At 40.1% G+C, this 20735-nt stretch overlaps 1 protein-coding gene across 2 annotated transcripts; it reads right to left on the bottom strand.

Moving 5' to 3' along the window:
* Positions 1-4584: 4584 nt before the first annotated feature.
* On the bottom strand, positions 4585-18143 carry LOC101164896 (cytokine receptor common subunit beta). Of its 2 annotated transcripts, none has more exons than XM_011478457.3 (14): positions 17864-18143; positions 15907-16024; positions 15661-15827; positions 15436-15584; positions 15201-15351; positions 14980-15112; positions 14732-14883; positions 12358-12491; positions 10783-10966; positions 10565-10661; positions 6809-6875; positions 6650-6729; positions 6395-6554; positions 4585-5324 (listed from the first exon to the last, which is right to left on the bottom strand). In XM_011478457.3, the coding sequence occupies exons 1-14, from the start codon at positions 17949-17951 to the stop codon at positions 4938-4940; spliced, it is 2067 nt and encodes a 688-aa protein (XP_011476759.1). In that variant the 5' UTR covers positions 17952-18143; the 3' UTR covers positions 4585-4937. The 2 variants fall into 2 exon arrangements, with proteins under 2 accessions (XP_011476759.1, XP_011476760.1); XM_011478458.3 differs by having other exon boundaries at positions 15204-15351.
* Positions 18144-20735: the final 2592 nt, after the last annotated feature.

Raw genomic sequence — 20735 nt, 5'->3', positions numbered from 1 at the left:
GAAAAAGAAATACCGTAAGTGCAAACTGTCAGGATGTGAGAAACGGGTCCCAGAATTTACACAGCTCAGAATTCACAAACAGTTTATTCACTTATCTAAGACAAATAAATCCAATCCACTGTGTTTTGAAAATGATATTTCACTAAATTGTGGTCTCACCAATCTAGTGATTTCTAATTGCTTGGGCACTCGATATTGGAGTTGTAGAGTCGGACAGCTCAACAAAATGGAAACGCACCATATAGTGCAGTCAGTAGTATGTAGTGAAGGAATTCAGAAAACGGGAGTCACAGTAAGTACATCCAAGAAGGTAATGCAGAACAGTCAAAACTGTGGGAACGGGAGACTCCCAATCCAGGATGGAGAGTGTCTGGCAGCAGATGACTTTTTGGCAGTGTTCCTCTGGGCAGAGCCTGCTTTAAAGGCAATGGCACAGGTCAGTGTGATCATGGTGGTTAAAATAAAATAAAAAAAGGAATCTTAAAAGCAACTCTAAAACAGATTGTGCAAAGATTTCAGGTCTAAGTCAGGTTTAACCTGTACTGGACCTTTACTTTCAAAACTGGACACAGACAAAAAAATTTTTTTTGGTAATGTTTTAGTTAATGTTTTGGTTAAAAACTATTGAGAAAAATCAGAAATAATGGTGACAAGTTCATTTTTTTGAAAACAGCAACCAAGATTTGAGCTCTAACATTAATTTCATTCTAAGAGGAGGGGTGATCATTACTCTAGTTAGAGAGTACAAAGAATATAAAAACCTGGTGAACAGTTGACCCAGCTCAGCCAGTGTCACAGTACCCTTCAGTCTCATCACACAGGGAAATGGTCTCAAAGTGAGGAAGTTAGTTTCAACATGCCAGGAATTCCAACAATGCATTCTGTCTGCAGAAAGGCTAAACACAACTATATGTAAACCTGGTTATTAATGCACAAAGTCTTATAATAGGAGGCTTTTGGGATGTATGGTAGGCAGGGGTCACTCTGTGGGTTAGGGTCAGGGTTTTGAATGGGATGTTGGCAACCACAGGGAGCAGAAATCTGAACTACAGAGACATCCGCCTTTTTGAGATGAATAAAATTAATAATACCTGCAGCAGGATTTTGAATAATCGGTAAGAGCTTCATTCTGCAGCTTGGCAGCCCTGTTAATAAAAAGTAACCAAGGCCAATGAGGAGTTGGGCAATGTGATAGGGTTCAACCTTCCTCATGTTGTAGTGGACAATTCTGGTTGTTAGAATGACCATCAAAGGTTTCAAAAAATCCCAGGAGACAATTGCTGAAGATCCTAAGTAAACAAAGAAAGTGGGTTGTATGACAGAGTTTGCTGGGAAAGTTTAAAGACTAAGGGGAGGGTAATTTTTATCTTTATTTAACCAGATCGAATTTTTTAGGGGAAATCGGGCCAAGAAGTTCACAACACACGAAATAAAAACAGATCAAGTAAAATAAAATAAAATGAAATAAAAATATGAGCACAAAGTGAATAGCAGATAAAAAGAAATGTAAGAGTAAAAGACTATGTTTACACGTTGCTCGGAAATGCACGTTTGAGCTACCACTTTTAGTGAAGAGTCTATTTAAATCCCCCCACCCCTTATTTCGCTTCCGTGTTTTAAACTTTCATGTTCACGGGTCGATACGCAAGGTTTTACGACTGTTAAGCAAATGAGGACAAGTCAAAAGTTTAATCACTTGAAATTTGACCAATCAGGGACTCGAATTTAGCAGTGACCTGTTGTGTTTTCATAATATAGAATTGCCAACCAGTTGAAAGTCAATCATGGAGAAATTAAAAAACCGCAGTTTCTGCCATCTTTACATGAAACCAAGACCTGTGACGGAAAAAGCCTAGAGCAAGATTCCAAAGATGATTTCCACCAATTCGACATTTCACGGCAAACCTCAGAAGACGGGTTGGATGGAGGAAGCTGATTTGCTGTGGTGACTCCTGAAGGGAAAAGTCAAAAGGAAAAGAAGAAGAGAGTAAAAGGTGGTTTTATTCTCAGACCCAGAGAAAAGCTCTTGCCTGATCTTTAAATTACTTTAAAAACTAGTCTTTTCTTCTCTTTCGTCTTTTTGGGTCATATGCAGGTCAGGAGTGATTGAACCTTTTCTTTCTTTACTTTTGACAGCTTTAAACAGCTTTGTCTTTTGTTCAATGTGCTCATGTTTAGCACATAATGCTGATGTGTCAGAAAGTAATGTGCAATAGCATAAAAGCAAAAACACAGTCGACAATTCTTCTCACTTTTAGAGTAGAATCAGAGGGAGAGTCTGATCTGTGCGACCCATTAAAGAAATTATCAGACAAAAAACATGTTTTTACCATCACTGATAAAGAATCAATTGTCAGCCAAAACAGGGCATCTAATTTTGTCACTTTTAGTTTATTTGTTAGTTTATGTACTTTAAATTTGCAGAATTTATTTTAAAATTACTTTTTTGAGTTTTTTTAAGCAACTTGTCAAAAAATCTGTTGTTTGTGTTTTTTCTTCCTTTTCCTGTTCAGTTTATTCCAGGCAATTAGGGACCCAAACAAGTACCATGTGTAATTTTCAGGTGGTTTGGTTTCATCAACTTTAAAAACAAGCTAAACCAAATAGAGAAGAAATCAAGGACTATCCTAGAACTCATATTTAAAGACATACAAACCTGCTTTCATGCACAGTGGCAGGAGTATTATGATCAGGGCTTGGAAATCTTCCAATTCTGGAGTGAAGCATGTGGTGTGATTTAAACAGAGCTATCCACCAAAGGATGATCACAAACTGATGACTGAGGAATACTTTTCAGTGGTGGTGAGCAAAAAGTTCTCTCAAATGAAAAAGGTGATGATTTAAATCCTCTCTGGATGATGAAGCATTGAATATAAACTGCAAGAAATAATTTAGTTTAACTTTGATCAAAGTTTCTTCTTTTCTTTTAAAAGCAACTTGAAGGAAAAAGTCAGAATAATTAGGAAGCTTGGTTACACATCTGATCTCTTGGGGCAGTCCGTCTTTTTTTGCAATATACTGCCACCTTGTGGGGAGATCATTTTCCAGAGAGGTTGTGAAGTGTAATTAGAAACAAACAAATACATAAAATGTTTTCTCTTTCTATTCACATCTGAAACAATAGTTGAAATATATATTTTTTAAACCTTGGAATGTTTCCAGTGAGAAATCATAAGATGGCAGGTGTTTTTGATGGTACTGGTTGGCCGTGGTGCAGAGGTGTAGCGGTAAACCTCTGATTGGAAGATCACAGGTTAAGTTTCCGTCTTGTCCAACTGCGTTGAAGTGTGCCGGAGCTCGACAGTTAACCCCTTACTACTCCTGATGGTTATAGGTTGGTGCAGCACAGCCGTCATCAGTGATTGAATGTGTGTGTGAATAGGTGAATTGTGCTGAAAAAACAGAAAAAATGCATTTGTTGTCACACGGCTGCTTTTACACTATGTAAACATATCTATTATATGTCCTTACTTTCCATAGAATAGGTAATGTACAGTGGAGTAAAAAAGAACCTTTTCTTCCATCACCTGTGCAAAGTGTTCCACTTAAAAAGATGAGCCGTGACAAACTTTTTTCATCCAGGTGTACAGTGTTCCCTCGTTTATCGTCACCCGAAGTAGGATTACTGATGTCTTCAACTTTAAAACTCACTACACACTTCATACACTTTTTTCAGAAAGACATGAACGTTTTCCACACTTTTTCTTTTTGGTTAAACTCTCAAAATTCAACTCTTTATAGCAAAATGTGTCCAGTTTTATAGAAGGGAAACAAAGAAACAAAACACACTGTTCAAGTAACATAATCTAGTGCCTAATGATTGATGATCTTCAGAAAACATTCATTCATGCTTTCAGTGAACAGCAACAGTAACTGATATTTATTAATCATTGATAATCATTAGAACACATGATCACATTAAACCAGTAATTATTGCAACACATCGCAGATCAAATAAAGAAAATCAATAGCTTATTAATTGTAATTCAAACATTTCAGTAATCATTATTGCACATGACACAATATAACGTTTATTGGTTGTGATTAAAAGAGGTTTGATGATTTCACCACAATCGAGTTCACACATGTATTTGGAATTATTCAAACAGCTGTTTATCCTTAACTCCGTTTTCAGTGCACCCTCATCAGGTTGTCTGCTCTGTCACCTGTTTGTTCGTCCCTGACCTCAATTTGGGTTTGGTAGGAAAGAAAAGTATAGAAATGTGCTATTCTTTTCTGTAAACATACACATTATATATTTTGATTTTTTTTTTTTAAATCGAATGTTTTATTACTCTGACTTGAATATTCTTCACTTGAACAGTTCATGTTTGGGGCACAGTTTGACTTTTTGCAGTTGCTGCTTTGCTCGGTGAACTTGAATGAGGAATTCTTATAATAAGAAACTACAAGCAGAAGAATTTTTTTTATTTAATTGTAAAAACTCCAAGTTCTACTTACTAACAACAAAAGATCAAAGGGTCTTTTCTTCAGACGCTCCTTTCCATACTTTTTCAACTAACTAAAAAATTGATTTATTAGATTTCCTGTAAATGTTGGTGAAAAAAAGACTTTACTCATGGCAAAGACTTGTGACACTCTTTATTTGAGATCCTGATCCAAAGAGCCAAACTATATAAACAAAACAACTTATACATCTCACCAAAGCAGTTCCAACAGCAATGTAAAGCTTACAAGCTAAACGTATGTACACATTTATATATTTGTATTGTATTTATATATATATATATATATATATATATATATATATATATATATATATATTAGGATAATAAGCTTACATAAAGTGTGCAACTTTTAAATGAATGTTAGTATATATGTTTAGAATTGGTGGTTCCCCGTGTGTTATTTATCTACCTCGGTCTGTTCTTTATGTTTAACGATGCAATGACAAAGACCTTGAATTTTGCTGTTTCTTATTTTGCTGCTGTCATAAACGCTGCAGGGAGGTGGCAGTATCCTGATTGTGTAATGGTTCCCTCTTCAGGCCAGGGAGAGAAGGGACTTGAGGTGTATTCAGGAGGCTGACTGCTGATGAGCTGCTCATTTGACAGAACATGCCACAGTGTAGTATCTGAGCATTGTTGGGGCTGCTCAGCATGTCTGTGCCATTCTGAGTTCGGATTGCTGTGAAATGTGAGATCTTCTGTGGACCTTGAGATGCCCTTGTTGGGTAGAGACACATATTCGTCACCTTTTACAGGAAAATGCACCCTTGGAGGAAATGAAGAGAACTCTAACAAAGTCTCTTGGTCTCCATGGTCCGTCTTCATCTTCGCTGAACTGGACGTTGATGCAGATCCCTGTGAGAAGACAATGGGGTTCAGTAAACTGTTACAGCATTCACCAAACGCGGTAACCCTTGTGCTTTCCTAGGCACTTTAACATTGGGAGTTGGGTCATCTAGACCCACTAGACAGTGCGCTAAACCTTTTTTCTTCAATGATTTGTGATCTTCACTGGTGTCCATGGATTACAAGAAATCCTCTTCACCTTTATCCAAATTTGTCATGGTAGGGAGAACACGTCAATGTAAGGGTGGGGTCATAGGATTGCACAAGAGCTAAACACGCCAAACGCGCTAAATACGCCAAACGCGGGTTCTTGAATGTGCGGCAAATCCCCTAGACACACTGGTTTTTCTTCACAATGAAAAATAAAGACACTTGAAAATAAGATCACCATTCCAGGAATTTTGAAGAAATAAAGGGATTTTATTGTTCCCAAACAAAACAAAGAAAGAACACAATTCCGGGGAGAGCTTGTTTCCACCCCTGCAACCAAGGCTGTTCCCTCTCTAACTGGTAAAATGTCCCCCCTTATGAGGGCTTGGCCTCTCCCTCAGGCCAAGTAATCAACATTTCTTCAAAACAAATTTTACTTATAAACTCCAATAAATTGTTAAACATAAACCAAAAATTAGAAATATTCTAAACAGGATTTGGAATGATAAAATACAGAAATAAGTTAGAAACACAAATCATTTAGACAGGAAGATAATATGAAGTCACTTCCTGTTTCCTGTTGCAAACGGATATGTATGTTTATGTGTACAATGCTCTGATCTGAAAGTGTGTGGTGTAAAGTCTGGAGTACAATTCTATGTAAGAAAAAGTGTGCACCCTTAGAATTAAACAAAATTGACTAATATGGTGTGGTGAAATGTGAGTGATTTATTTGGCTGTTTGCATGTGAGAGGTGGGTGCAAGCTACAGAGACTGATGGACTGTGAGATGACAGTAAAAAACAACAGTAAAAAAAAAAAAACAAACAGTTCAGGCTGGTGTTCAGGTGTTGGCCTGAAATCTGTGATGCTGCTTCATCATCACAGTAGGGATACAAAACATTTCAGAAAATTTTGGTGTTTGCCTACCTGACAGAGGATGTAAGGCCCAATGAAGCTCATAGATGACGTTTCATAGCTGTTCATTTTGTCAGCACAGCAGATCAGATCATCTCCACGCCAGCTTTCTCTGTTCTGATCCACACCTTTCTCTATAGTCTTTGAGGGCCACAGATGAGTTTCTGAAGAACTACACAGTGGATATATTGGGTTGATCCTTCATTCACCATTCTCCAAAGAAATTACAGATACACTTGTAGAAGGTGTCAATTTGAAAAATATTACCAAGTCGAAACGGAGTCAAGGTGTTCCACTTTGCAGATGCAAGTCTTCTCATTTTGCATGATGAGCTGACAGGTAGGTGACTGGATCACAACAGGGTGCAACAATAAATACATGTTTGCAAGGAGCTTCGATTGGATAGTAACAAGAGTATTGTCTCACCATAATCTTACACAGAGTTTTGCTCTTGCCTGGAGACGGAAGCGATTCCTTCCACACCATTATTTTCCTATAGGATTAAAAATTATACAAAGACATAGATTTTAAAATAAAATCCACAACTATATAATAGTTCAATCTCACATGTCCCCTAACAGGGGGTTGACCTGTACAAGTGCTGCAGGTTTTTGGGTTTGAGGAGGGTCGTAGAACGGAGCAGCTGCATTGTAAAGGGAGAACAGGTGCGTCTTGCAGTTCCCTTGAGGCTTGTCTGACCACCTCAAGGGACGTCATGAAAATGGATTGCACCATTGTTGTGTGTGTGATACCCCTTAATGTATTGTGAAGTGTTTGTAATGATATTGTAAGTTGCATGCACTTATGTATGGGTGATACTGTTGCACTGTGCCCTAATGACACACTCAAGTGGTTAGTAATGTGCGCGTACTGGATCCTTACTTACCGGGTGCAAAAGCTGCACACACAGGGTGAACAGATGATACGCAAGTGTCCAGTTGCCCACACAAATTACAGTCTGTCTAATTTCCTAAATTCTAACGGTCAAGATGCACACATCTATCACTTGAACAGCCCTAACAGGCCCCTTTTGCAGTGCGCATGATTTGGGGATGGTCGAATAAATTAAAAAATCTGGACGACACTGACCTGCATGTCACCTTTGCTACAACCTGTGCCCCTTGGAAGAAAAGTACATTTTATGCTCTACGGGCTTAACAAGTGGTCTATGACCTAATCATCTTGTGTCTTCTTCTTTCTCTTTCGGCTTTTCCCATCAGGGGTCGCCACAGCGAATCATCCTTTTCCACCTCACTCTATCATGGACATCTTCTACCCTAACATTAGCCAACTTCATGTCCTCTGTTAAGACATCCATGTATCTCCTCTTTGGCCGTCCTCTTGCCCTCCTGCCAGGCAGCTCCATCTCCAACATCCTTCTACCAATATATCCACTATCCCTCCTCTGAACATGTCCAAACCATCTCAGTCTGGCTTCTCTGACTTTGTCGCTAACACAGGCAACATGAGCCGTCCCTCTGATGTACTCGTTCCTTATCCTGTCTAACCTGGTCACTCCTAAGGAGAACCTCAACATCTTCATCTCCGCTACCTCCATCTCAGCCTCTTGTCTCTGTCTCACTGCTACCGTCTCTAACCCATAGAGCAGAGCTGGTCTCACCACTGTCTTGTACACCTTTCCTTTGAGTCTTGCTGGCACTCTTCTGTCACACAACACTCCTGACACTTTCCTCCAACCGCTCCAACCTGCCTGCACTCGCCTCTTCACCTCTTTTCCACACTCCCCATCACACTGAACTGTTGACCCCAAGTACTTAAACTCCTGCACCTTCTTCACCTCAGCCCCCTGTAACCTAACGCTTCTACCTTGATCCCTCTCGTTCAGACACATGTATTCTGTCTTACTACGACTGACCTTCATGCCTCTTCTTTCCAGAGCAAACCTCCACCTCTCTAGCTGTTCCTCCACCTGCTCTCTACTCTCACTGCAAATTACAATGTCATCCGCAAACATCATTGTCCAGGGAGATTCCTGTCTTACCTCATCTGTCAGCCTGTCCATCAGCATAGCAAACAAAAAAGGACTCAAAGCTGATCCTTGGTGTAGTCCCACCTCCACCTTGAACTCCTCTGTCTGACCTACAGCACATCTCACCACCGTCATACTTCTCTCATACATGTCCTGAACTACTCTGACATACTTCTCTGCCACTCCAGACGACCTCATACAGTACCACAGCTCCTCCCTCGGCACCCTGTCATACGCCTTCTCTAAATCTACGAACACACAATGCAGCTCCTTCTGACCTTCTCTGTACTTTTCCATCAACATTCTCAAAGCAAAAATGGCATCAGTGGTGCTCTTACGGGGCATGAAACCATACTGCTGCTCACAAATCTCCACCTTCTTCCTAAGCCTGGCTTCCACTACTCTTTCCCACAGCTTCATTGTGTGGCTCATCAACTTTATTCCTCTATAGTTGCTGCAGTTCTGCGTGTCACCCTTGTTCTTAAAGATCGGAACCAGAACGCTTCTCCTCCATTCCTCAGGCATCTTCTCACTCTCTAAAATCCTATTGAACAACCTTGTTAGAAATTCCACTGCTGTCTCTCCTAAGCACTTCCATACCTCCACAGGTACGTCATCAGGACCAACGGCCTTTCCGCTCTTCATCCTTTTCAGAGCCTTCCTAACCTCATCCTTTCCAATCTCTGCTACTTCCTGCTCCACAACAACCACATCTTCCTCCCTTCTTTCCCTGTCATTTTCCACGTTCATCAGCTCCTCAAAATACTCCTTCCATCTTTTCTGTACACTCTCCTGGGTTGTTAGCACCTTTCCATCTCTGTCCTTAATCACCCTTATCTGTTGCACGTCCTTCCCATCTCTGTCTCTCTGTCTGGCTAGCCTGTACAAGTCCTTCTCTCCTTCCTTTGTGTCTAACCTGTCATATAGCTCATCGTAAGCCTTCTGTTTGGCCTTTGCCACCTCTCTTTTCACTCTACGCTGCGCTTCCTTGTACTCCTGTCTACCTTCCTCAGTCCTTTCTACATCCCACTTCTTTTTAGCCAACCTCTTCCTCTGGACGCATTCCTGTACTTCCTCATTCCACCACCAAGTCTCTTTACCGTCTTTCCTCTTTCCAGATGACACACCTAGCACCTTCCTACCTGTTTCCCTGATAATTTCTGCTGTAGTTTCCCAGTCATCTGGAAGCTCATCCTGACCACCCAGGACCTGTCTCAACTTCTGCCTAAATTCCTCACAAGTTTCTTCATTCTGTAGCTTCCACCACTTGGTCTTCTTTTCTGTTTTCCCTCTCTTCTTCTTCCTGACCTCCAGAGTCATCTTACACACCACCATGCGGTGCTGTCTGGCTACACTCTCTCCTACCACCACTTTGCAGTCAATAACCTCTCTCAAATGACCTCGTCTACATAGGATGTAGTCCACCTGGGTACTCCTACCTCCACTTCTGTATGTCACTCTATGTTCCTCTCTCTTCTGGAAGTAAGTGTTGACTACAGCCATTTCCATCCTCTTCGCAAAGTCCACCACCATCTGTCCCTCCAGATTCCTTTCCTTCACACCAAACCTGCCCATCACCTCCTCATCACCTCTGTTGCCCTCACCAACATGCCCATTAAAGTCTGCTCCAATAACAACTCTCTCTCCTCTGGGGAAACTCTGTATGACCTCATCCAACTCACTCCAGAATCTCTCCTTCACTTCTAACTCACAGCCAACCTGTGGCGCATACCCACTGACTACATTCACCATCACCCCTTCGATTTCTAACTTTAAGCTCATCATCCTGTCTGAGACTCTTTTCACCTCTAGAACCCTGTTTACAAACTCCCCCTTCAGAATCACTCCTACCCCGTTTCTCTTCCTATCAACACCATGATAGAACAGTTTGTATCCTCCTCCAATACTACGTGCCTTGCTGCCCTTCCACCTTGTCTCCTGCACACACAGTACATCTACCTTCCTTTTCTCCATCATGTCTGCCAGCTCTCTGCCTTTCCCTGTCATTGTGCCAACGTTAAGAGTCCCTATTCTCAAACCTATGTTCCTGCCTTTTCCCTTCTCTCTTCCCTTCTCCCTTTTCCCTTATCATCTTGTGTAGGTTTGCCTAATTTATGCCCGCAGACAGCCTGTATCCACCCATAAGGGCAGTTAAGACTAAGACCTTGATTTGAGTGTGCAAACATAAGTACCTTTGACAAGCTGGAAGAGTGCAGTAGAGAATTAGGAAGACCATGGCAACAATAGCACCAATGAGGATGTAGATCAGGGTGGAGAATGACCAAGAGGCTGTCAGGAGGCAAAAACAGAATCAACAAGGACAGTAAAGGGATGCAGAAGATTTTCATACGTTTTACTTGTAACACCAAACACTAGAAAGTCGATCATGTTTAGTGTTTGGATGCAACACCTTGTTTTGAGGTCCATGTCACAGGAATTGTCCATTCGGAGGGGATTCCTTTGTAGTGAGAGCCCTCCCCAGGGACGACCAGTGACCTGACCTGAACCTGGTAATCCTGAAGTGGAGAAAGAGAGTCTCCCAGGATGGACATGGATGTGGACCCCTCTGAAATGTTGTGCAGCACAGAAGACCCCTGGTATTCAAGCACAAATAGTGTCAAAGAAGGTGACTGAAGAAGAAATGCAGTTTGGAAGTCTTTAACTCTCATTATAAAGCATCTTTTATTGCACAAACTGTGACCTTTAAAATAAAACTTCAGCGTACAACCATTTGACATTAAAAGGTTAAAATACACAAAAGGTGCACAAAAGGGGCAACAAAGATTTTTAGTCTGTTGTAAAAATGATTGATGGTACAAAAGTTTATATATGATAGAAGGAAACAATCAGTTTAATTTGATAGAATATTTTTCTAATATGAAATATTGTCATGAAACATGTTTTATGACAACTTATTACATGTTTAATGTCTGTTTTGGGACATTTGGTTCATGTTGCTGTATTCATGATAATGTTATTTATCACTTTCAGCTACTTGCACTGATATTTATTTGTTTAAATGTTTATCATCTGGTAAAAAAAGGTCAGTGAATGGATTTAAAGCCATCTTCAAGGTCTGATTTCTGAGTGACATCCAGTCTTTAATTTCCTGTCCTGTTGCAAATGTTGGGAGACGGAACAGATGACATCACTAGATACAGTTTATTGGAGCTATCCAGCTTTACAGTTTTGACTCAGGTGCCATGCTGAGATGTGGAAAAGAGAATTACATTGTTTTATTTGTCTGCTAGTGGATGGATCAGAATGGAGCAGAGCAGGGAGCTGTGGGTTTCTGTTGTAGCTTCTGCATTACAGCTTCTTCAAACGACATTTTTTTCATTTACTACTGATTCAAAACAATTTGAATGAAGAAAAAGTCAGAAATGCAGTTTTAAGCTAGCTTTCTTTATATATGTCGTCCATCATCAAAAAATTCCACAAGAACATGTTAAAAATACCCAAAACACCATTTTATCCGACTGTTTAACCTAAAAATGAGTCATCCTATAATTAACTTGACTACAAAGTAATGCATTCCATTTAAGATTGGAACTTGAATTTCTGACAATTTGTATTGTAATTTTAAAATTACATGTTTAAAAACAACAAAACAAATTCTTAGTTTTGTAGTTTAATGCAACCACATGCATATAATCTGGGGCAATCCTAAATCATCATTTGCCAATCCTAAATCCTACATAAATGCAGGGAATTGTATAAGGAGAAGAGCATCTAATGTAAAACCAGAAACAAATCAATTATGCCAACCTCTAATAGAACTTCCATGCTGGATTTGTCGTGACCTGGGTTAACAATGACAGCCTCTGGTGCTGTTGACCTACAGTCAGACCTCCCAACCCCGGTCCTCCTGTTTTACATTTCCCTCTGCACCGTTTTCCGCTGATTAGCTACTTGCGACCTTGTAAGTTTAACTCGACTTTTGCACCTCCTTATTATTGATGGCATGGCGTCCAATTTTGCTCACCTCATCCTGTGTCTTGTAATAACGGATTTGGTAGGACAGTCTGACATCAGCTGCTGAGGCGGACTCGGTCCATTCAACGATCCAGTTTTTGTCCTTTTCCTTCACTTTCACCTGCTGTGGAGGGCTGGGTTGAACTGCACAACAAGAAACCAAGAAAGAAAAAACAGTGAATTGGATATTATGGAACTACTGTTGTCCCTTCTTTTGGTGTTGGCCTTCAGTGGATTTACAACACATCAGGAAAAATACTCTTTTGGGGTTTTATTTGAAACCAAGAAAAAAGCAGTTATGACAACAACCCCACTTCCTGTGGAAATGTTTTCTGCTTCAAAAGCATAAACTGTCAAACCTTTAAATTGTAGACACCTTTTACACTTGGACACTGTATAATTTCCACATTATGAATTAATTGTTTATGAAAAATTCATAACAGGTCGTGAGACCTTGGCATTTGTAAGTTGCTATACTTTTACTCTTCTGTCCTATTCATCCCAAACCAACTGTATGGGGTTTGATCCTGGAGAATGTGCTGACGCTGTGTTTGAAGTTGTTGTCTTGTGAACTGCCTGTGCTGCAGGACTTTAACCCTCAAACTAATTTCAAACCACCCTCTGCAATGCATGTTGAAGCAACCACTTTCAATTAAAAGTTTATGTAAACCCGCATACCTGCACATTCTGGGCTTCCATGTTCCAAACTCTCGCATTTATGTGCAGTTACACATACTTTAAGACCGTTTTTGGGCTCTATTTACATAACGCACGTCCAATAAATGCACTTTAAGTGTAAAACCAGATAAAACTTCGACCAATCACAGAGTTGGATTTGGTGGTGACATATGGACATTTTGTTACTCAAGGAAACGGCAACCGGTTGAAAATTGATTACCAAGGAGAATTGAATAATAATTTGTGCCTGGCGGTTAATATAAGACGCCAAGTCTTTCATAAATTGAAACAGATCTGTGAAAGAAAAAAATGGAGGAAGATTTGCCAGATTTGCACCAATTCGAGATTTCACACCAAGCCTCTTCTGTAAGTGGCGGACATGCGCAAGTAAACAGTAAATTGATAGAAGAAAAATCGCCGCTTGTCCAGCATAAACACCTTGGGTTAAATGCCTGTTCGAGAACCTGCATCAAATGCCTGGTGTGTACGTAACCTAATGTTTTTTTATTCTTATGATAGGAGTTTCCAAAAATTTCAGAGCTTAAAAGAAATGCTTGAAAGCCCTAAATGCAGCACAAAATGTAGGTTCTTGAACAGGCATCAAATGCCTGGTGTCAACGTAGCCTAGCAAACTTGTCCTCTTCTTCAGTCTGATTCAGACCTTTTCCTATCAGTTTGTTCTAGTTCAGACCTTTGATGCAAAAACGATACAGTACTCACCGACACTTTCTATATTGATCAGTATTATGATGGTCTGTCTCTCTTCTGGTGTTTCCTGTCATTGTTTTCTTGGAATTTTTTAGAAATAAATAATTTTAAATAATTGAGCAAACCTGTATGGGGCATGCAGGTGGCCTGCATGAAATATCAAGGTCGTAGACAGCTTGATTAGCCCGTAGTGCAAAAATTGTACAACACACAATGGTAAGCAAGGTTGAAGTGGGTGAAAAGCAGACTTTTTATACAGATTTTCCATTTTTCCCATCCTCTTCAACTCTGCACACTGCGCAAGAGGCCCATTAGTGCTGTGAAAGTGATATGTGCTCTTTGCGTGTAGCCTGACTGTTAAAAATGAGGAAATAAGACAATCAGAGGGTAGTTTGTGTGGGTGTCTTACAGGCACTTGCATATCCTTGCACACCCCGTGCAAGCAGCATTTGCGTGCAGCATTTGCGTGTCAGTAAGGATCCAGAACTTGCACCTTATCAACAACTAGACTGTGGCATGTATGGGCCAACGCCCATACATGTGAATGAGCCTTTAATATTATAAAATCATTACAATATTGGCATACTTTGATCAGCATAGTGCGCTGAACTAAAGCTAATATAAAATTTTTGTCTTGTGAAGAAGTAACATCAGTTTATGAACAGGAGGAGCTGCTATCACAACAAGCTGGGCTTCAATAGCACAGAGCCACTAACTGATCACATTCATGCCAAGAGGATCCCTACTAGTACTCAATAGTAAATATCTTCATACTTTATACAAGTCATGCAACGTTATGTAAAACGTATTTTTAGGATTTTAATAATACACATATTTTCTAGGATGTGAAATATCCCGATTTCATTCACTACAAGCAATGATCATTGCAGTTTAAAGAACAATTGAACTGTTTTAGGTTCGGGCAGCATGCTGTTATTCAGCCACTAGGTGGAGCTGTTTGGTCACAGCTGTTTTCTTCTCAGCTGGGTTTCACTCACTGTGTTGGTGGACTTTAAAGGTTTTGACTCTGTGTACTGGCAGAAGGTCCAGCCGCAGATGTTCAGGCTCTGACACGGACAGCAAGCAGCTGTACTGTTCCTTCCCGCTGAGGTCAGAGGTCACCCTTGGGTTCGGGCAGCATCCTTTAAAACTGAAAGGTTCAATGTTGAAAACAGGGTGACTGACGGCTGTCTTCTTTTTCTCCGGCACCAATCATGAGGTATAACTTCTGTCACAGTCAGCGTACCAATCGGTCTGCTTTTGTCGACAACAAAGCTTGTAGGTGATGATGGGCGCCAGATCTGCGCTCACCTCCCAGCTGCACAACACTTCTTTTTCTCCCTCCAGAACACAATGCAACCTGGGAAACTGCCTGGAGTCTGCAACCAAGAAAGGAGAAAAAAGCAGCTCAATAAATTTGATGTAGACATGAGGATTTTAAATAACTCTTAAAATTCTTTTTTGTACTACTGTCTTGAGTCGTCCAAGTCACTACAGGACTCCAGTTGCTCCACTGGCCCACACCAGCATGAGCCTGGACCCTGGCTTCATATCTGCGTCCTTCAAGCAAAGACGAACGCTCAAGTGTCGCACTTGTCTCAGTGAGATTCACAACCTCCTGGAAGCCCAAAAGAGGCAATGCATTCTGAGCGATTTTCACACCTTCCAAAACATTTGTGTGTGGTCTAGATCTTAACCCTACCGTCCAGTGATCTTCAGTCTCCACCCTGTAGCTGAGCCGATATTTGAGTTTCAGGGAGGAGGAGGAAGGGTATGGACTCAGCCATTGCAGACGTCGGTCTCCGTCACCTACCTCATGTGAGGATAAGTTCAAAGGCGAGAGCGCTCTCACTGTGCAAAAAAAACAGTTTTAAGCACCCAAAGGAGCCCTGCAGAGGTTAGAGATGAGGTTGTGGGTGAGACTTACATTCCTGCAGGTGAGCCACAGACTTGAGACCAGCTGGGAGGACGCTCGACGTCTGGTTTTTGGTGAAGAAGACGGTGTGTTTGATGGCAATAGAAAACAATGACGTCTTATATGTGCAGTGGACAAATCTGGGATCATGTGGAGCATCAGACGGCACGCATGGCTCACTGTTGGGATACAAAACCTGAGCATTCAAGGCAGAAAACACGTGCACTTTCGAAGCACCCTCACCTGTCCTCTCTTTACCTGTTGGTGTCTGTTTTAAACCACAGCTGCAGGTCGGATTTCTCTTGTCTCCTCCACTTACAGTGAACGTGGGATTTGTAGTTGTTGTGACACTCTAAGGACTTCAGCAGTGCTGGATCTGAGAGGACAGGCATTTACATTTTTACAATGACCCATAGCATCAAAACTATGAAAACAGAGTTAAAGATGGATGTTTTTATTACAGGATTTTGAACTTTGTGTCCTGAAAAATGTGTAAATAGAATGTAGTTACTAAAAACTACAATATGTAACTGCTTTTTTGTGCAGTAAAAATTAGAAATTGTATATCTAAATTGTAGATTTAGTAACGTCAGAGCTTCCTTAAACCAACCCCAGAAACCGAATCCGAGAGAACACCAAAGGAGCTCCCACCAGCGGAGATAAAGAGAGCACAGGATCACAGAGCAGAAGGACCAGAGAATGGGCCCCCAGATACCCAGGGTCTAGACCAAGACCCCCCCATTTCCTGAAGGCCCCATCAGTAGCAGATGACAAAACTTGTGGGATAAACCTCCAGGCTCGACTTTGCTTTTTTATTTTTTATTTATTTTTTTTTACATTTGTGTGCAGGCAAAAAAATCAGGGGGGGGCAAGTCTGTGTGTGCTGAGAGTTTGGGGTGTCAAATCCCTCTGAGCCCCTAAAATCCGTAAAAAATGATGCCATCATCATATCAGTTAATCTATCAATATTTGAGGATGCTCCAAAGGTTCTCATTTGGGCTGAGGTCAGTGGAGGATGGAGGCCTCACCGTCAGATTATCTCCTTTTCTGCCCATAGCAGCCAATGATGCAGAGTTATTCCTTGCAGCATGAGATAGTACGTTCTCATGCATGAAGTTGATTTAGTTACGGAAAGCACGATTTTTCTTCTTGTACCATGGAAGAAAGTGGTCAGTCAGAAACTCCACGGACTTATCAGAGGTCATTTTTACCCCTTCAGGGACTCTGCCACCTCTTTGCTGACATTACAGTCTTGTTAGGACAAGGTGGCCATTCCACAACCATCTACTCCACTGCAGCCGTTTCTGCTTGTGAGTGTTGTTTTGGGGTGGCTGAATAAAAGATGTACCAGCAGCTGTACATGCTTGCTGCTTTGTAATGGTATTTTACCAGCAGCTCTCTTAATGGTTTTCTTAGAACTGCGAGTCTCTGAAGGATCCCACACCTTGATGTTGGTGAGACTCTAGAGACACCAACAGCTTTAAACATGTGCTTGCTGCTTTGAAATGAAATGGTATTTTAGCAGCTGCTCCCTTATTCCAATGTAATTGTCTGGCAGAAACCTTCCTCATTCTGCCTTTATCTGCATGAACCCTGTGTGCTCTGAATCAGCCACAAATCTCTTAATACCATGATGATCACACTTACGTTTTCATGTAGTATCCAAGGTTTTCAGATATTGTCGAAGGCAATTAACTATTTGCTGCATTTCAGCAGCAGAGATCCTTTTTCTTTCCCATATTGCTTAAAAATGTTTTTCTGCTTAATAATGTGGAACGTCCGTCTTTATCAGTTTTTCCTCTAATTATCACAGGTGTCTGAGATTGATGTCATTGATCCAAAGAGCCCAGAGGCAAAAAATTATTTATGAGTTTAATTGAAAAACAAAGAATGTAATCTTTTTGACACTCAAATACAGTTTGCACAATAATTTGGAACACACTTTTTTAAAACTTTTTTTTTCTTCAACTGTAAATTTTAGATCAGAGTGGGGGGTTTTCTGCACAAGATTTCCTTTTATTTTAAAGCTGAAGTCAAGTTTTTAATTCATTCAATCATTTTTATAAAAACTAAATAAAATCAATCTTCAGGGAAAGAAAAATACATTTCGTTACAGAATATTTCCTGACATCCAGAAGAGATTTTGTTTCAAGACCTTTTTAGTCAAAATGTACACAACTAAATATTTGGCCTAACATAAAAAATATGAACTTACCGCTTGGTGAGCTGCTGCTTTCCTGGACAGCAGTCAGGAGAGCCAGACAGGTGATAACTGACCAGAGGAGGATCCAGACTACCGCCATCACTCAGCTTCAATGTTTTTATTCAACCGCGTATCTTCACATCATCAAAAACATTGTGGAGCTGACAAGAGTCTTGCATGAAGTGTTGAAGTGAGTCTAAGACAGACAGGCTGAAAGGGAAGTACTTCATTTACTAGAAATAATGAAGAAATGACTCATAACAGCACCATCGGTTTTCTTCCGCTCTGCGTTTTTACATGCTGTGGGTTGTCACCACACATCCTCTTTGCCCTTATCTCTGCCTCTCACATGTGATAGATCTAAAAAAAGAAAAGGCAGACACAAACATGTTAATATGAACCATGAATGCTGCTCATCGTACGTCTTTACGGTGAGACTCACAGCCAGAAAGACCTGACACAACCCTGCACGATAAGAAACCTCAGGCTGCCTTGTTGTCATTGCAGACGTGTTGAACAAAGAGACCTGTGCTTCATACTATTTTTTTACCCTTCGTTCATTAAAAACTTATACCAAAATCCACTGTTCCACAGTTTATTTAGAAAAATATATGATCACTTTACCTACTGAACCAAAGTAAAAATTAGAAAAAGTTAAATTCAAATCCTTAACAACACATAAGGAACTCAGATACAATTATAGGCACTTGAACGTTAGGAGTTGGGTCATCTAGACTAGACCCACTAGACAGTGTGCTGAACCTTTCTTCTTCAACGATTTGTGAACCTCAATGGTGTTCATGGATTACATGAAATCTTTCCACCTTTATCCACCTTTGTCATGGTAGGGAGAACACGTCAATGCATCTAAGATAGCACAAGGGTTAAACAAATTGGACTCATTCAGGCATTACTTCTTCTTTTTATCTTTCATACACAGTAGATGAGGTAAAACACCTTCAGAATATTTGGGGAAATTAACACAAATTCTGAAACTAAAACGCAAAGTTGAGTTGCAATTGTTCTCTCTGAGGTGCTCTACATACGTATCTGGATGCTGACAAAATAAATACACTTTTCAGGTAGATGGAAAGTGCGAATTGGGTTGTCTACAACAGGAAAATAGATGTACAAAAGAAAAATATACCACCCTGTGGTAAGAATGTGTGTAAAAAAATAAATCAATTTTTGCTGTTTTCTAAAGGTTTCAATACTCTTTAGCTATTTTATCATCTAGTCAACTCTTTACAGCCCTTTTATTTTGAGATTGCGGAAATACTGACACTAAGTCGGTCGTTTGATGTCAGTTTATGACCAAAGTAGTGCTTTCAAGACACACTCCAATGAAAATGGTGTTGTTGGTGTTTTTAATATGTTCTTGTGGCATTTTAATGATGATGGAGGACATTTATAAAGAAAATTAAGATTGAAATTGCATTTCTGAGTTTTTTTCTTTTCCTTGGTAAAGCCTGTAGCAGTGAATCGGTGGGCCGCTCCCTGCTCCACTCCATTCTAAAGAATCCACTTGTACATGACTAAATTCATATACGTCTTAGTTTTCCTCGTCCGATCTAGCATCTGGCTCAAGACTGTACAGCTGGATGGCTGCAATATTGCTCTGCATTTTTGTTGCGCCGGTAAAGTTAGTTTGCGGTTGTGAGGGGCTGTAAGATAACGGGACGGCATGTTAACAGATCAATGTTGGGAAATGAGGGCAGGCTTAGTCCACGCCAACAGTCCCGCCCAGAAATTTTGGTTCTAGGTTAAAAATTGTATAATCAAAATTAAAAGACCACTGGTAAAATTGTTTCAATAGATCAAACTTGATTATTGAAGTGGGACTTGAACTAGTAATTGTTGGGCTTAATACTTGATTTGAATTGAAATGCAAACATTTTCAGATACGACTTAAACTCAAGAGAAAAACTTTACACCCAACTTGAACTGAAGTGCAAAGCCTTTAGATTTGACATGAACTTAATTACAATTTTTGGACTTGATTGGAACTTTTTTTGATAGATAAAAATCATAAAGTCCTTGTTCATGTTCAAGTGCAAAAGATATAAGAAATAAAACATTACTGAGATACTATAAAAATTCAAGATAAAAATAAAATAGGTAGTTGCAAAATTAACTGACAGCTTATACGAATAGAAAATATCTTTGAAAGCTTCTTAAAAAAATCAGCAGAATCAGCCACACAGAGGGTCAAAAGCAGAGCATTCCAGAGTCAATGGGGGCTACTGCTTGGAAGGGCATCTGTCTACAAGATTTAAAAAGATCAAATTACAATGCAAATGGTATAAGTGTCAAAAAGATTCTTTGTTTTCAATTAAACTCATGGATGATATTGTATCTCTGTGCTCTTTGGATCACTGACATCAATCTCAGATACCTGTGATAATTAGGATATGATAAGATAGAGATACTTTATTAAACCCAGCACGGTAAATTGGCTTGTTGCAGCGTCAGCGTTAGGCTCAAGATACAAACACACAAACAGTGGGTGACAACAAAGAACAGATCAATCAATCAGAAATAGAAACATCAGTAAAAAAACTGACTTTTTTTTCATATAATTAGTTTAATTATAAGAAAAACTACATAAGAAGGACGTTCCACATTATTAAGCAGATCAACATTTTCAAAAACCTATTCGGCCTAAACAACACTCACAAGCAGAAACGGCCACTTGAGGTCGAAGTCAGGGGACACCCTCGACTGGTCGCCAGTCTGTCGCAGGGCCACAATCACACACTCATTCACTCTCACGCTCGCACCTAGGGACAATTTAGAGTTGCCAACTGACCTATGAAGCATGTGCTTTGGTATTTTACAGTATAGAAATAAAAGGATCATTTTCAAAGCCTTAAATACTACATAC

The sequence above is a fragment of the Oryzias latipes genome, chromosome 8, assembly GCF_002234675.1.
Source record: "Oryzias latipes chromosome 8, ASM223467v1".
NCBI lineage: Eukaryota > Metazoa > Chordata > Actinopteri > Beloniformes > Adrianichthyidae > Oryzias > Oryzias latipes.
The sequence above is the reverse complement of the archived record's forward strand: the minus strand, read 5'-3'. Positions and strand labels throughout refer to the sequence as shown.

What these genes read in the sequence shown, in the direction of transcription:
- LOC101164896 (XM_011478457.3), bottom strand. Translation starts at nt 17,951, where the DNA reads ATGGCGGTAGTCTGGATCCTCCTCTGGTCAGTTATCACCTGTCTGGCT. An exon ending in AAGCAGCAGCTCACCAAGCG is followed by an intron (nt 16,025 to 17,863) that starts GTAAGTTCATAT and finishes CTGTCCTCTCAG; the next exon opens with ATCCAGCACTGCTGAAGTCC. An exon ending in ATTACAAGACACAGGATGAG is followed by an intron (nt 10,967 to 12,357) that starts GTGAGCAAAATT and finishes CTTGAATACCAG; the next exon opens with GGGTCTTCTGTGCTGCACAA.